At 40.4% G+C, this 17,669-nt stretch overlaps 1 protein-coding gene across 2 annotated transcripts in view; it reads left to right on the top strand.

Annotated features, from left to right (window-relative positions):
* LOC120554726 (prolactin receptor-like) overlaps window positions 1–17,669 on the top strand; it is a 28,067-nt gene extending 10,398 nt beyond the window's left edge. For both annotated transcript variants that reach the window (XM_039793733.1, XM_039793732.1), the window contains exons 2-9: window positions 3,495–3,601; window positions 6,419–6,557; window positions 9,022–9,191; window positions 11,418–11,596; window positions 12,812–12,965; window positions 13,279–13,366; window positions 14,100–14,169; window positions 14,661–17,669. In XM_039793733.1, coding sequence (XP_039649667.1) covers window positions 3,514–3,601; window positions 6,419–6,557; window positions 9,022–9,191; window positions 11,418–11,596; window positions 12,812–12,965; window positions 13,279–13,366; window positions 14,100–14,169; window positions 14,661–15,341 — 1,569 coding nt within the window. In that variant the 5' untranslated portion in view covers window positions 3,495–3,513 and the 3' untranslated portion in view covers window positions 15,342–17,669. The remainder of the gene's footprint in view (window positions 1–3,494; window positions 3,602–6,418; window positions 6,558–9,021; window positions 9,192–11,417; window positions 11,597–12,811; window positions 12,966–13,278; window positions 13,367–14,099; window positions 14,170–14,660) is intronic.

Genomic DNA, 17,669 nt, shown 5'->3' with positions numbered 1-17,669 from the left:
CATCCCTAGGAATGAGGCTTGTGCCCATGCACCCAGTTTTTTTTAATAATGATGGACCTTTTATACAACAGAACCATTATGCTGGACTTCTACTCAGAAACATGGAGTGATAATAAACCCAGCCTCAGCTCTGTGGCTGTTAAATCCTTAAATGGCATGCATTTTTGTTGATGTAAAATCTAAAATAATGAATACTTTGCTTCTGTAGGACAGATTGAAGGAGGGCAGATGTTGAAGGATTAGAAACAATGAGCTAAAGTTTTTTTTTTAAATTATTATTATTATTGCACTTTTCATTGATGTTATCGTGTCCTGAGGCCTGTGCGGCGTCAGGATCAGCGGAGAACTCCAGATAGAAAACCCAACAAGGCGTTTTTTTTAAATCCTCCTCTCCTGCAAGATCAAGGCAGGGATTATTCGCTGTGACTGTTGTTAGCGCTCGAGGATCGGCTGCTGTTTGCATGTCAGTGCTGCTGTCCTGTACCGTCATAAGAGCAGACTTTAAACCTCTAAGCTCACTTATGACTTCATTACTGTCGCTTCAATCTTGATGTCGGTCGTTTACGTAAGGAGGATATTTTGTTGTTTTATGTCTGGTGTTCCTGACCTAAATCCTTTTTGTTTCTCTGTTAAAACGGCAAAATATACTCGCTTACAAGTAAAGTATCCAAAGTAAAATTAGTTTGACCGCGACAAAGTTCTTCCCGGTACTTTTGTACAGCTGGAAACTATATTTAGACGCTGCCTCGCCAGGTCCTAATTCCTGGGATAGATGCTGTGGTGGAAAAGAGATATTTATAGTTGCTTTAGCAGACTCCTGGCAGGTAGGTTTCTGGCAGGTGAGCTGGCCCTGATAGTGGCCTGGAGACAGAGACTTCTTGGAAGGCGGGAAGTAAATTTAGTCACCGCTTTAGTCACAATGAAGTTAAAAAACTTTCCGGTTACTAGAAAGGGTTCCTGGGTTTTTCCTAGAAAAGCTGTTTTGGTGATTAAATGATTTCATGCAAGTTATGAAACAATTAAATAATCATGACGTTTTGATTGAATCAAACTGACGTTTCCTCCAGTCTCATTTAGTTTTTGTCATTGATTTCAGACCACAAACTTTTGTTTTGGCTACCAAAGACCGTTTTCAATAGGAAAACATGGATGTTCTAGAAAAGCTTGTAAGGTGACATTATTTTCTTCTGGATGACAGTCGACAGGAATCTGATATTAGAAAACTTAAAACAGCAAATCGTTTCTTCTAAGGAGGAATTCCTGGTTAAACCAGACGGGGAAACTTGAGATACGAGATAACTAAAACAAATACTTACTGTATAGAACCAGTTTTATGATCCTTTATCAGCGAGTATTCACATTGTAACCATGACCTTAACATGCCACACGTGCTCAGTGGTCTCTTGTTTCACTGGACTAAGCTGATTAGAGTAATGAGCTTTCAGCAGAACCTTAAACCCCAAAGGTCTCTGTCACGGTGTACTATTTTTGTACAAGGAATCAATACAAACGTGTAGACAGGAAGTCACAAACAATATCAGACTGAATAAGATGTTCTTTATGAAAAACGTGTTCATTTCTGTTGACATTTTCAGCCATATTTGTAACGCTTAAAGATATATAGTTAACCACGGAGGTCCGACCTATCAGGTAAATTAGCTCTCCAACTAACGTTAGTGAAACATATGACGTTGACATATGAAAGCATCAAACATTTTAGCATTTGGAGATGGAGATGAGAGTATATCCAGTTGTTCCTCGTCCCCGTTTGCTCAGCGACGTTAAACTGTACTGTACCCGAATTGGCCCTCAGCTATGTAATATATCTATTTCATTCATAACTTTACAGTGCGCAATGTGGTTGTACGTCAGTAGCCGACATTACATTACGTCCCCCTTCCATTTAGCGCGGACGTGTTATTCCTTTTACTCCGTGTTTGCTGTTGGCCTACTCTTTTCTTTTCACTTGTCCCCCTGTACCTATGTAAATCGTCCGTGGGTTTCTAAGTTATTAGGTTGGTTGCTACAACAATCTCTTTATGCAACACTTGAAATGCAATGAAGCATCTGTAACATATTCTCTTATTGTAAATGAATGATTTTCTGTCTGAGCAAAACATTCATCGCAACTATATGACCTACTGGTACCGCTGACTCAGTAATACCGTGGGCAATACAGCACCGTAAAGGAAAGACCTTTCTGACGGCAGGAGTGGTCCAAAGTGGCCGCCAGAATCAACACAGAGTGAAAGTTACATATTAAGTACTTTAAGTACTTTTAGAGGGAGATATTGGACTTGTTCTCCTCTGCATTTATCTGGCAGCTGGAGTTACTTTGTAGATGAAGAATTCTAACAAATCAGCTGCAGTGTTTTTGTGTTGAACCAGCTTTAAAACGGATTATTTTCTTCCTAAAGAAGTACTGTGAGGTGGATTCAATTTATGCCGATGTGAAGAGGATTTTGAAAAGTGACTGATAAATATTTAAAGAAACTTTAAAGTTTAAATTGAGCCCCCAATTCTTAACCAATCTGCCAGGGAAACACTGAATTGTATATCACTTTTTTTTCTTTCTTTACGTCCGCCATGAAAATCTCCCAATCTAGAGATTCAAGTACTTTTACATTGCATACTTGAGTACATTTACTTATAATATATAAATAGCTTTTGAATTGCCATGATAACAGACTTTTTCTATGCTTCTTTTTAGAAAATCTGTTGAAGTCAAAGCCTTAATCAAAGGTTTCAAATAGGAGCATGACAAAAAGGACATTTACATTTATTTTTAACAGACACTAAAGCTTAAATCATGGCATACATAAAATGTAAGTGCAAAAGTCAAGTTTGTAATTTAATTTTCAAGTTTAGGTTGTCTAACGATTTGAGAATGCAAAGTGAATTTCTTTATCAGTATGGCAGCTTTGTCCGTGTCTCATCCGTTAAATTCAATCAGGAAAATTTTAATTTAAAGTGGATAATCTAATATACCCTGAACAAAAAAAAAAAAAAGCATTCAATCTGCTTGTTTTAATTAGGTCACACATCATGTGCACACAAATTGAAAATCTGATTTCATGTTAATATTGGCAGCCTTACCTTTGTGGTATCACAGATTTTAGGACAGTTTTGCTACAACTGTGGGAATCAAGCGGGAGGAAGTCCCCCAAGTTGACTTAAATCAGTCTTTCTATTCTCTTCTCTGTTTCACAGAAAATGGGGTGTAATTTTTAGGAATGTATGCACTTTTAAGGGGAAGTTTGTTGTTGGACTTGTTGTTGATTTGATGAAGCGGGATGGGTCTCATGACTGAAGGAAGTGTCACTGCTGCTCAGTGTTTGGACTCAAAGAGCTGCTGCTGCCCTTTAAAATCCAAATGTGCAGTTGTCTTTGGGTCATGTTCCTACCATAGTTTGACATGAGAACGTGTGAGTAAAGCACTGTGGGATCTTCCTGGGCCTAAGCTGGTGTGTTTAAGTTGTTGTCTGTGTTGACAGGTGGACAGAAGGCGTCAGGATGCTGTGGCTGCTGCTCTCTCTGCTTCCTCCGTTGGGCAGCAGCAGAATCGTCGCCCAGAACGCCTCTTACAGAGAGCGACAGAGCGGTGAGTCAAAGATCAAAATGTTGGTTTATTTTCCTTTTATTGTAGTCAAACCAGACTTCATGGCCATTTTTCTGTACAAAATCCTGTATATATGTGTGTATATATTTAGTTTCCGCTCGGCTGGACGTGTCAGCGGGGAGATATCGATGAGCTCACAGCGTCACTCATGACCTTTTTGAATTTCTCTTCATTTACAACCAGTTTAGAGCTGCACAGTGTTGAGTCTGAACCCAACATCAGTTGTTGCTGCTGTAAATAAGCATTTTATCTGTCAGCACACACTGTATCCATCTGTCACACGTCATGTTTCGACTGGGTCTCACTGAGATTTGTCTGATGTTGTTCCACATGAAAAGTTTGATTACCTCAGCCTGTTTCTGTTCAGTCACAGTTTCATATCCATGTCTGTCTGTCTGTCTGTCTGTCTGTCTGTCTGTCTGTCTGTCTGTCTGTCTGTCTGTCATTCTATCTACAGTCATTAGCTTGTTCCATAAACGTTCATCCTCCAAACTGCCGCAAATACTTTGTGGTCGTTTTGCGTTTCCTTGTGGCCCCATAACCCCTCAGACCCCTGGAAGGCATTTTAAAACCATCCACATTTGGCGCCTCAAAGTAAACGAACACAAAAATGAAGACGACACAATATTCATGATGGATTATCTGTCTAAAGTGAGTTTGTCTTTACAATTAGATTTTCATGACATGAAACAGAATAAATGACAAAAGTTAGTCTTAAAATATTAAGAAAAATGTTCATAGTGATGAAAAGTTGCCTCCTGTTACATTATGTCCACATGGCGCCTCAATGCTTTTAAACCCAGACTTTAAAAATAACCCAGATGTTACAGACGGCGTCCAGCATCACTGTGAATCGGGCCAATCAGATTCGCTGCAGGTTTGTATTTGCCTAGCTTTACTGGCGCCCAGCTTGCGTCCTTTTTTTTTTTTCTTTAATTCTGAGAAGTGCAGGTTGTTGATTAGAAAGTCCCTCGCTGAGCTCCTTACAGCACACACAACAGGTCTTTGTTTCCCTGCTGCCGTCAGACTGCAGATCCATGCATTCTCTCATGGATTACTGTTCGCCTCCCGCTGCTCCGATCCGTAGAGGGCACATGATGTCTCGCTGCTTTAATGTACTCTCAAGGACTTTTCTTTCACAGGATGGTGAGGACACAAAGTCTTTGTATTTCCATTTGAGGGAAAAACTCACAAATACACAACTCCTATAGAAGCGGATGTTTTGACAAAACGCTCTTAACTTAAGGTCCACTTGAGTACAGCTCATTCTGGACCTTTCACCTGTATCTTCATCAGAAGATGGAGTTCACTCGCTCATCATGGACGACAAGTCCAGAAGTGATAAAAAAACAACAACCTTTGAACATCCACATTCTCATGATAACGGAGCAATCTCCCTAACCACGTGATACAGTTCAGAGCTCCGTAACGAGCTTGTGAGGATCGTGAGTTGAGATTATTTTCTCAATGTTGTTTAGTAAATTGTTTATTAACTTTGAATTTGTTTATTTTATCATAATTTTCCATTGAGGAATTTGCAAAAATGTGTTCAGGGATGAAATGAAATGGGACAAACCAGAAAAAATTAATTCAAGACAAATTCAAGACAAATTCAGACGTTCAAAAAAAGATGAAAAACAAATAAAATCATACATTTTTCTGTTTCATTTCATACGAAATATTTGCAATAAGTTATTTCCTTGTAAATTTAAGTGTGAAATAAAATAAAAAGAATAATCTTCTACAAAATGTCTCAGTTGAGACATGAAATGTTGCGAGGTCAGTCACACTTCCACTTGATGAGCGTGTTAGTCAACAGCAGGCAGGACTGTTGGGACTTCCTGCGGCTTTCAGACGCCGATCAATTTTCCACTGCTGGTCTAAATCACCGTCATGGGACCGCACAGATGATTAGATGATTGTGTGTGTGTGTGTGTGTGTGTGTGTGTGTGTGTGTGTGTGTGTGTGTGTGTGTGTGTGTGTGTGTGTGTGTGTGTGTGTGTGTGTGTGTGTGTGTGTGTGTGTGTGTGTGTGTGTGTGTGTCTGTGTCTGTGAAACAGAATTAGAAGATCGAGTTTGTAGAAGTGAGTGAGAGGAGAGAGGGCTGTTGGACGATGGATTTTTCTTTCCTGTTTATTTATTTTCATTAGTCCTTTTTAATTCTCCCTCCAACAAATCACCGACGTCGTCGACACTGAAGCTGCGGTTAACTTAAAGGGACAGTTGAGATGTTGTGAAGTGTGGTTGTATGAGCTCCTTCTCCATATTCACTGTGTTGGCTCCAGTAGACGGAGGACGGCGCGCCCCCAGTTTGGAGAAGCAGGCAGGAGAACCGACACGGAAGCTAAGCAACGTCCTGCTGTGGACGGGGGCAGCAGCTAAACTGGTTTTAGACACCTAAAAACATCTAGATCACTTTGAGCGTACGCTATATTTAGAATATTTTCAGCGCTTATACCTTGCTTATACCTTCAGAGCCTCCAGACTCCTTTGACATAAGTTATATTACCTCGCAGAACAGTGGATTTGCTGCTCTAACACTGCCTCAACTGCCTTCATATCCAGTAAATCCTCACATTTATCTTGTGGGCCAACATGCAGTACTGAGCAAGCATTTCTTTGCTAATTTAAAACCACAGAGAACCTGAATTATATCAACTGTACACCAAAGAAAGAGGCGGACATTTATGTATTGCGTTTTGCTTTTATTTCTTGAAGCTTATACGTATTAAACTGAGAAATAAAATGTTTGTGTGCCGACTGACTCGACTTTGTGATATTTATTTTTTCTTTTTGCAGAGGAGCTTGTCATGACAACGAGGCCTCACATCTACCACTGCCGCTCGCCCAACATGGAGGACTTCTCCTGCTGGTGGCATCCGCTGGACAACCTGACGGAGGGAGAGCAGGTCACCTACGTCCTTACATACTCCAAAGAGTACGTACGCAACACACACACACAAACCAGGCTACATTTACTCATGATTAATGTGAACAAAAATCTTTGAAATTGCTCCAGGATTTAGCAAGAACGCTGTAACCGGCAGCCACGAAACAAGCTGCAGTGTAACCCTATAGGACAGATGTTTACCATCAGTTTCCGTCCACTAAAAGTGTTTGTTTTTGGTTCCCAGGCAACCTGTTTGATAAGGAAGCCTGAGAGCTCAGATTTAATCAGCACAGACCTTTCAAAAATAAATTGCCGCTGATCCAAATGTCCCTGGAGAAATTGTTTTACGGTGCAACTGTTATTAATCGCTTCCAGTTCATAATTCAGTTTGTCTAAAATAGAAACAATCAACTCTGTAAGAACTTTTGTTGCCTGCTGTTCTCTAAAAAGAGAAGGAAACAGGGATGCTCGAGATTGTACAGTGACTTTAAGTATTTGATGTCAGTGACAACAACAAAAACAGTGATTCAACCCTAAAAAAAATCTTTCCTATAAGTAAACACCTTCAAAGAATGTCTGCAAAATCTGCCATAAGGTCCATTTTGTATTTGTTCTGGAGCTTTTGATTGTATCGCACAATCTTGATCTTGCACATTGAGTTTGCTCAATGCATGTGTTTAAATGTATAATTTCCTGAGGACTATAAAGGGTAACTTTGGCATTTTTCAACCTGGAACCAAGCTGCAATGTAACCACTCGAGGCAATTGTTCACCGTCAGTGTGTGACCGCTAAAAGTTCATTTTTTACTACTGACAGGCTCAGATTATTATTCTAAGTGTCTGGCAACATTATGGAAAGTTGTTGAAGCAGGAAGGAGCAACCACAAACTGTTAACACAAAGTTTATTAAGTTTAGAATATGTTTCTTTGCTGCAGCAATACATTTTCTGTTCATTTGAATTAAGAACTCAGATCAAAAGTAGACTAAAGTTTCTGGGTCATATAAATCCAGTTTCATATGTCGTGCTCCCCCTCGGCGAGAAGCTTTTAACGCACTGCTCTGAACTGGTGAACGCAGCCTCACATGGACTCAGCACAGTGCCAGATGGCACACACAGCGAAGAAGCTGCTCCCAGTAATCAGGACAAATTGGATTGTGCATCTGACCCGACGAGGCTCGCAGCTCCATCGATTGTCATCTCGTTGTGCTGCAGCCACGCGTGTAAATCTGTGATGATGTGATAAGAAAAGGCCAAAATCAACTGGGAATAAACAGCAATAAATAACAGTTAATGGCCTCGGTGTTGTTTCTGGAAATTTGTGAGATTACATCCAACAGATTAGATTAATAAATAATAGAGAATTTAGTATTTGTCACAGTATTTAGACCATAATGGAGTACTGAGATTCAATTTACAGAAGATATAACCGTGTATATATATATATATATATGTGTGTATGTATATGTATATATGTATGTATATGTATATGTGTATGTATATGTGTATATGTATGTATATGTATGTATATGTATATGTATATATATATATATATGTATATATGTGTATGTATATATATATATATATATATATATATATATATATATATATATATATATATATATATATATATAGACACACACACACACACACACACACACACACACAGTTAAATTAGCCCCCGATACTCTGGTCCCAGATCTGCTGTGTGGTCATTTAGTTTATTTGCACAAAGTGCATACAGTAGATTTTTAAAGGCCTTTCAGAGTCCTCCATTAATACAAATTCAAAAAAAAATCCATACAACAAGCAGACACAATCTATAAAAACTAAAGCAAGTAAAAAGACCAAATCAGACCTAGAGTCAGACAATAAATACAACAGAAGTTTCCTGCTTAAAGCTTTAAGATGAAATGAGAAGCTTCTTTAGCTGTGACCTAAAGGCTGGCAAGGAAGCTCATGTTTTTAGTGTCTCATTCAATGAATTCCACCTCTACGTGTATATGGGATTTAAAAAATGTATGTCTTGATGTACGACAAATAGTCCTTGGGTGAATGCTAATGAATATCTGAAGAAAACATAAAAGATTTGTTGAATGTATCTGGGAGAACTTGCCTGCAATTAAAAAAATTAAACCTGTCTGAAAAGCATTTACCTTTCCTGTAGAAAGCCTATAAACCTCCTGACTCAAAACAAGACACACGTGCATCCGGAGGCACGGCATGTTCGTCTCAGAATGGCGGCTGTGTTGACGTATGGCTCCAATCTTATGTGCAACGCAAAGCTGGAGTTTTAAAACAAGCTTTTGACAACAAAAACAATCCTTTAAGACAGTTTATTTTAAGGTAGAATATAAATGAAAAATGGAAATTGAAAGAGGCAAATAAAGTGATTTATTTTTTTATATAAACAAAAGAAATTGAAAATGGGGGGACAGAGATCTGCTGTCCAAACAGGAAACAGCCCTGAGCCAAGGTGACATCATATATAAACTCTCCTCTCATGTTCACAGTAAGGGGCCCAAACACGAGTGTCCGGACTACGTCAGCGCCGGCGCCAACAGCTGCCACTTCGACAGCAGCCACACGTCCATTTGGAAGATCTACTGCTTGAACGTGACCGCCGTCACCGCCCACAGGAACTACACTTCCCAGGAGCACTGCCTGGACGTGGCAGAGATAGGTAAGGACGGGTGGGGATGTCGACAGGCTCGATCTGATTCTCCAAACTGTCGTTTTGAAGGTGATAGTTGTGTAAAAGATGGATTTGAAGATTTTTGAGTGAGGCTTAAAGCAACTACTGCTACCACAGGTACACACAAACCTGTACATAACAGTAATACACATGTATAAATGTTGCATCAGGCACAGTGAGGAGGTGCTGTTCTAGCTCATAATTCATTATACATCATACGGTATGCTTCCACTTTATCTCAATACATTATAGCCAGCTGTCATATTGTGTGGAACTTTTTTTTTATTTTTAGCAGTGTTTCTACACTTCTTTATTCTTAAATTCAACATTTACATACAGTGTCATTACTTCCTTGAGTGACATTCTTTTAAAAACCTGTTCGTGACGTGAATGCATGCGTTGAAAAGCACTTTAATCCTGCTCTCACTTGGGAGGAGATTCTGTATGAAAACAGCACAAATCCTCTGCCAGAGCTTAATCTCATTTATTAGAGACTACGGCTGCTTTGAGTCGCAGCAGAGTTGGAGGTCTGCTGTGTGTCATATATATATATATATATATATATATATATATATATATATATATATATATATATGTGTATATGTACAGTACAGGCCAAAAGTTTGGACACACCTTCTCATTCAATGTGTTTCTTTATTTTCATGACTATTTACATTGTAGATTCTCACTGAAGGCATCAAAACTATGAATGAACACATATGGAATTATGTACTTAACAAAAAAGTGTGAAATAACTGAAAACATGTCTTATATTTTAGATTCTTCAAAGTAGCCACCCTTTGCTTTTTTTGATAACTCTGCAAACCCTTGGTGTTCTCTCAATGAGCTTCATGAGGTAGTCACCTGAAATGGTTTTACCTTCACAGGTGTGCTTTGTCAGGGTTCATTAGTGAAAGATTTTCCCTTATTAATGGGGTTGGGACCATCAGTTGTGTTGTGCAGAAGTCAGGTTGATACACAGCCCGATTGGACAACTGTTAGAATTCATATTATGGCAAGAACCAATCAGCTAAGTAAAGAGAAACGAGTGGCCATCATTACTTTAACAAATGAAGGTCATTCAGTCCGGAAAATTGCGAAAACTTTGAATGTGTCCCCAAGTGCAGTCGCAAAAAGGTAAAAAGGTGTGTCCAAACTTTTGGCCTGTACTGTATATGCAGCCTCGTGTGTGCATCCATGTGCTGTAGAAATCAGTTGTTGAGAGGAGGTCAGGGACGTCGTTCAATCCATCCCCCGCCTGCAGCTAGAGAGAGCGGCGCCCTCGCCGTTCCACAGGCTGCTGTGAGACTGAAAAGTCATTCCTCACGTGTTGATAGAAAATAACCGCATCGGAGGATTGTTTTTTTATTATCAGTCAATACTTAAGTCTATAAATAAATGTTTCAACGCTCAAAAACAAACATTTTTAAACTATAATCATGTTAAACAGAGATAAGAAGCAGATAACGAATTAACTGTCAATAGTTGTTGATTTGTTTTCCCAAGATAGACTAAATGATTGGTTATCTAAGTCTAAAATGCAGCCTGGTACTCACTTTGAACGTGTGTTTAACACCACAATGATTATTCAAGCCTCATCTTTATACAGGATTCAAATATTTAAATTGGAATAAAACAATAAAATTGAAAAGTAAGAGTAGCCCTTAAGTAGGACATGGAAAACACAGTTATATTGTATTTATTGAGGGTAATGCAAAGGTAAAATAAAAATGAAACTGTAACTGACTTACACCAATTTAAATGTGATGGTTTGAGGAGTAAGAACAACTTGCCAAAAGAAACCCAGAGTAATATATTGCATGATAGCATGAGCATGCAGCAGTTTAAAGTAAAAAGAAGCATATCTGTAAATATAAACATACATAATATGAATAATAAATGAACCCCAGGAGGTTAAACAAGTGAAGTAAACAAGGTTTTTCCCTGCTGCATGAATTATAGAGGACATCATGTCATTTCAACAACACATCCTGCTCAGTTTTAAAGATTTAAAAGATTTACAACAACATGCCTTGTGAAGCAGTTAATTCACTTCATGTATGAATAAGTAATGGTAAACATAATACATAAATACATTATACATAAATCATCTTCAGGGCCTCCACCAGAGAGGATTTCTGCGAGCATATGAGGAGTTTGTAAGCGTGCAGAAGCATTCAAAAACATCTCTGTGTGTGTCTGTGTGGTCCGCAGTTCAGACCGAAGCGCCGGTGAATCTGACCTACGTGCTGACGGATGCCGGCGGGGATGAAATGGGCCACAACGCGCTGCTGTCCTGGACGTACCCGGAGCCCTCGCACCTGCAGTACGGCTGGATCACGCTGGTGTACGAGCTGCAGTACAGGAGGGTCACTGACAGCGACAACTGGAAGGTACAGGCACTAATAATGATTTCATTTGTCTGATAAAGTAGGCAAGAGGAAGAAAGATGAACTGACAATGGCTAAAAGTTGGTCTGTCGTTGAGCTGATAACAAAAGATATATTCAATTTAAGTTGATGAACTGCAGCTGTCAGAGAGACGTAGACGGGTACGTTGAGACCAGAAAAGTGATCCGGCGATTCGCCACAGGGTTGTGCGGCTGTGGGAGTGTCACTTAAATCCCCCATTTGTGTGACATCCTGTTGTGTTCTTTAACCCCCCACAGTGGAGCACAAGTCGACTTTATATGTCACAGTTACTGTTTTCCGTCAGATGGTTTATAGATCTCCGTTTTCGACCGCACTTGAAGGCAGCTTCATTTTCCGGAGAAAGAGAGAAAGAAAAGAGACGGAGGGACAGAGGAAACAGTCAGCTGTTCCACAAACTCCTGGGCAGCTCACAGCTTGTGTTTGGTGTTTTAAAAAACTTGTCTTGTGGCAGAGATAGAGGCAGTGATGTTTCCTATTTCCTGTACGGGACTCTCACACCGCCTCAAAACACTCTGACAAGTCTGAGCGCCGGTCACATGACTGGCCACCGCAGCAGGACGTCGGGTTGCGTTTCGCCAAAAGTTGAATCTGGCTTAACTTTCCGCATTTAAGGTGTTATTATGAGTAAAAACACTCAAAATGTACAAAGGAAAGGCTTTGTTACTTTGTCACAGGGTTACACTAGATTGTAATTTTTTTATGGGTAAAAACCTAATGGGTAAAATGTACTATTAGCATTAAAACTTCTGGCTTGTTAATTAAGACCCTTTCAATTAGCTGTTATTGATGTTATTCGGTTAATTCTAACTGGAGTTTACCATTTAAAACCTCCCAAATTGGTTTTAAAATCCTTAAAAATGCCTTTATTACATCACAAAATCCTTAAAAATGCCTTTATTACATCACTATCAATGCTGCTTTATGCCAAAGAAATGAAGGGATTTGATTTCCTAGTACATAATTGCTGTTTGTTGAGTGTTTTGTGTCCTCAGAAATGTAAAGAATAAAGAGTTATAAATCTGATACTAATTCCACGTGATCAGACAGTTTGATCGGTGATATACACAGTATGTGATAGGTGTGTGTGCGTGTGCGTGTGTGTGTGTGTGTGTGTGTGTGTGTGTGTGTGTGTGCGTGTGCGTGTGTGTGTGTGTGTGTGTGTGTGTGTGTGTGCAGGTGAAGTATCCTGTGCGGGAGCCCCACGTGGAGCTGCTGGGCCTCCCCGTCGGAGACTACGTGGTGCGGGTTCGCTGCCGCTCGCACAACTACGGCCTGTGGAGCGACTGGAGCTCCACGCGGCTGATGAGCATCCCCGCCAGGCCGCCTGCAGGTACGCCGCCTGTTTCCATGACAGCAGAGATGGCACCATGATAACGATTAATTACGTTTTTTTTAGGATTGACTGCCGAGTTGTTGTTGTTATGAAAGTTTTTATAATGAAATGTAACTGTAACGTTTATGTTGAAGCAATCGGCAGATTCTGTGGAGTTTTTTTATGCGGCTGTCCCAATGATGTGTGGTTAAAACCTGCAGGGAAACTCCTGGTGCTGATGTGTGTGTGTATGTGTGTGTGTGTGTGTGTGTGTGTGTGTGTGTGTGTGGTGTGCGTGCGGTGTGCGTGTGTGTGTGGTTTAAACCTGCAGGGAAACTCCTGGTGCTGATCCTGGTGACAGGAGTCGGGGTCGTGGCTCTGCTGGTTTTCGCCTTCGGTATCGTTCCACAAAGCAAGAGGTGAGGAAGAGTTTATATGCTTTTTATATTTAAGAGAGACACTAAGGGTGAATGGGGGAAATATTTTAACTAACGTCACCATGAAACTTCATAAGTTGATTACTTACATTAAGACACATTTTATCTGTTATTAAGTTTTCTAAAATGTCTTGTTTAAATGTACAAATAAAGATTAGAAGGCAACACACACCTCTCCTTTGTGAAGAAAATGAAGCTTTTTCTTTATAAATGTGTCCTACTTTGCATACATCTGGATTCATTTTGTTAAAATAATAGAGTCAAAGGTTTTTACAGCGGGGTTTTGGATATCTCTTTTTATCACTCCATACATCAGGAAATACTTCAGTCATAAAAATAATTCTCTACATGTTTTTATGAATGAAAAGTTGTATAAATCAGGCTGTGAATGATATGTGAATGCAGCCCTGTGTAAAAGCTTTCAGACTATAGAGAGGAATGAAAAAGGAAAGTTGGGTGTGTGTAAGTGCTGCTGAACTGGAGATTGTTGGCTCAGAGAGACAAAACCTATCATCTATATTATAGTGACATTATAGTTCTAATGTTAAAATATACAAATGAAAAAAAACCTTAGAATGTAAAAACCTTCCTGGGGTGTGAAAGTAGAAGCATGTGACTGAAAATGAGTTCACGCTTGAGTAGTAATACTATCTATACTACTAATACTATCTATACTAATAATACTATCTAATCTGAGGATACTTCGTCTCTTCAGAATAAAAGACTACTTCCTGCCGCCCATTCCAAAGCCGCGGATCCTCGGCATCGACCCGCTGCTCCTGAAGGTAACACACACACACACACACACACACACACACACACACACACACACACACACACACACACACACACACACACACACACACACACACACACACAAACACACACACACTTATTTTATTCCTTTGTCTCATTTCCATTCTTCTCTCCCTTTAATTTCTCTCCATCTTTTCTTGTATAATACATCCTTTTCTTTCTCTTCTCCCCCGTACATTTAGTTTTCTCTCTTCTTTTCCTCCTCCTCATTTGCTCCATTCCCTCTTTCTTCTCCTAAATTTTCTTCATTTTATTTTTTTATTTTCTCCAACTCCTCTCCTTTCTCCTCCTTTCTCTTCGTACCTATCACCCTCTTCTGCTTTCTCTTTCTCGCCTTTCATTCCTACTTTTTTACTGTGTGATTGCTCTTTTCTCTCCGTTTTTGCTTACACATTCCTTCTTTAATTTGTATTTTCTTTTCATTTATCTTTTCTTCTCTCTCCCTCTCTTCCGCCCCCAGAAGGGGAACTTGGATGAAGTCAACCGTCACTTCAGTAACTTCCACAGCTACAGACCCCCGAGCTACACAGAGGAGGTCTGGGAACACGTCAGCGCCAATGACGTCTATCTGGCCCCGCCGAAGGACTGCGGCGTCCCGGGAGAGCCCACGGACCAGGAGAGGGACGCCCTGATGGCGCCGTGCGGCAGCGTGACGCCTATGGCGGCCCATTGCAAGCTCACAGCCAAGCAGCTGACGTTGTACGTGCATAGCCTGCCGCCCTACTGCTCCTCGCCGCCCGACGCCTTCGCCCCGACGCTGGACGTGTCGGCGCCGTGGCTGCGGCCAGAGATCGTGTCTCTGCCGGGGACGGAGTACAGCGTGATGGGGCATCCACGCCTCCCTGCTCCCGACGCTACTCCTGACGCCACCAGCTGCTCGCCACAGAGCTTCTACACCTGCGTGCAGCTCATGAATGAAAGCGGCGAGGTGCACCTGGTGCCCTGCCTGCCGCCGCCGGCGTACGGCCGCGAGTTCCCGCCTCTCCCCAGGTCCAAATCAGACGCACGGGAGAAGGAGGCCAAGAAGAAGAAGCTGGCCGACAGCCGAGCCAGGACAGACGTGATGAAAGACGGAGGCGAGGCTGAGAGAGGCGAGGCGGCGGTCCCTCTGCTGCCCGTTGCTGTCGATAACAAAGGCTAAGCCCCAAAACCACAAATACTGTGAAACCTGTTGCCGTGGTCGCAGAGAGAGAAGAGCACCTGGGGGTCTTTAAAAACAGGAAGTGTTCCTGCAGGACGTCTTTTTTTATTTTGTCCCGACTGTGTTGAAAACACGTCAACTAACTCTGAGAAACCTAGTTTCTGGTGCAATAAACAGGGCTGAGTTTAGGTGAGTTTGATTTGTAAAAAGTTCCTCTGGACCTCAACTGCTTTCTGTTTTTGGTAACTCTGCTCACCAAACCTGGGGAGATTCACATCAAACCTCAGAGCAGATTTCAAAACTAAATTGTTGCAAACAAGCGCTCCGTCCAGAAGAAGCGAGTTTGACACCTTCACATGAAATGATTTATGGGTAATGAAGTTTGTACACTTTAAAAAAGAAGAAAGAGTGACATACATTCAATTCCAAACCGTCACATTCAGCATCTCGAAGGTCAGGAAGACCGAGATTACCTTGGTATTTTATTCAGCTTTCTTTTGTCTCCGTCTGTGTTTACATGCTTTAATATTCCAGATATTAGCCTTACCTCGTTCTGTATAGTTCTGTATAAGCGTCTTTGCACATTCTTTAATTTCCCTGCTGTGTTCAACAAACTCAAATATCATATTCCAGCTAGCTTCCACACCATTTTCACGTTCAGGACATATGGGCTTGTTCCGTTAATATGCACGCGAAGGCGCGTCCATGTGCCAACTCATTAGTTTGATTATCCTGAACATGAAAGGAATATGAATGTCTCACTCTGTCTCATGTTCTCTCTCTGGGAGCTTTAGAGTCCCACACATGTTCAATCCAACAAAACACAACTCAGTCAGGTCAGGAACACCGAAAAAGTTACACATCCTCAGGAAAACGCCAGCTGTGAATTTAAGCTGGATTTCTGTTCGTCACGCTGGTTTTCATATAAATATATTCCATAAATCGGTCACTGTGTTTTCTGAACTCTTCAAACTGGACCAGTTTGGAAGTAGCAGCCTCTCTGATTAAAAAAGCATCATTTATTTTTTTAATGGGTCATTTTAACACTTTTGACTTGAAGAAGGAAAATCTTTTTCTGTTCTATTTTACAAGTTCAGCCCCTCTGCACCTTCGTCAAGAGTATTTTCCTTTCTTCTTCTTTCCTTCTTCAAGTCTGAGATATAATCCAACGCAAGTGCATCGACTTGTTGGATGTGCGAATTGTTTCTTTGTGAACACATTTAAATTTACACTATTACAAAAAGTATTTTGTATATTATATCATATAGATGCTGAATAACCAACCTCAGGTAGTGTTTTCTATTTATTTCTAAAAATGGAAGTATTTTGGATTAAATTTACCCAACAAATTCAACATTTCTAAAACAAAACGACACCTTTTGTAGTAAGTTTTCTCCTCCTATCCTCACGTTTCTGAGACTGTAATGAAGAAGAGGAGGAGGAGGTGGAGGCAGGATAAGAAGGATGTTAGAGAGTAAAACAAACCTGAACCTTTCCAGCTTAAAAAGTCCAAAACGTGATGTAGTTTTAAACGTCAGCAGCTGGATACTTTAACCACAGTGGTACCGTCAGTGTGTGTATTCATTCTCAAAGTATTCATTCTATAGGTACCGTGTTGATGGAGTTGCTCTCAGGCAGATTGAGGTGCTAATCTGGGATCAATGGTAAGTTATATTGACCCAGATGGTCCAGAAAGAAAGAAAGAAAGAAAGTAGACTCCACTGTATTTCTCTCACTGCTGTTGCCGTTAGATGTCGTGCTGTATCTTCTCGTGCCTGTATGTGCCTTTTTTTCACAGAGCAGTATTTGTTTAACTCCTCACCGCCTGGAAATGCTTTCATGTGAGGAAAATGGTTATATGACTCTTTGTATATATATATATACGTACACATATACATATATATTAGGGCTGTCCTCGACTAAAGATCTTCTTAGTCGACTAACCAACAAAACGATTTTGTGTCGACTAATGGATTAATTGATTTAATCGACAGATCTCCACAAAGAATCATGTTAAAGCACCACTTTAAATCTTGTTTACCAGAGATGTCCTCAGAGGTTTCTTGGAAATAAATCATTCAGCATGAAAAAGCATAAAAAATGACAAAACTCTTCATGGACTAAGACTAAAGCGACCGATTGGTCGACTAATTGTCTGAGAGGAAGCAGCCCTAATATATAAACGTGTGCTGTGTTGAACATGTATTAAAAACCTGCTCAGTGTCCATTTTTTCACCTTTTATTGTGACAGAACCACTAATACCACTGAACTTTCTTCTTGTCAGACAAAAGCACTTTGGATTATATGCAATAAAAAGTGAAAACGCA

Source organism: Perca fluviatilis, chromosome 24 (assembly GCF_010015445.1).
Source record: "Perca fluviatilis chromosome 24, GENO_Pfluv_1.0, whole genome shotgun sequence".
Classification (NCBI taxonomy): domain Eukaryota; kingdom Metazoa; phylum Chordata; class Actinopteri; order Perciformes; family Percidae; genus Perca; species Perca fluviatilis.
This window is presented reverse-complemented; position numbering and strand designations above follow the sequence as displayed.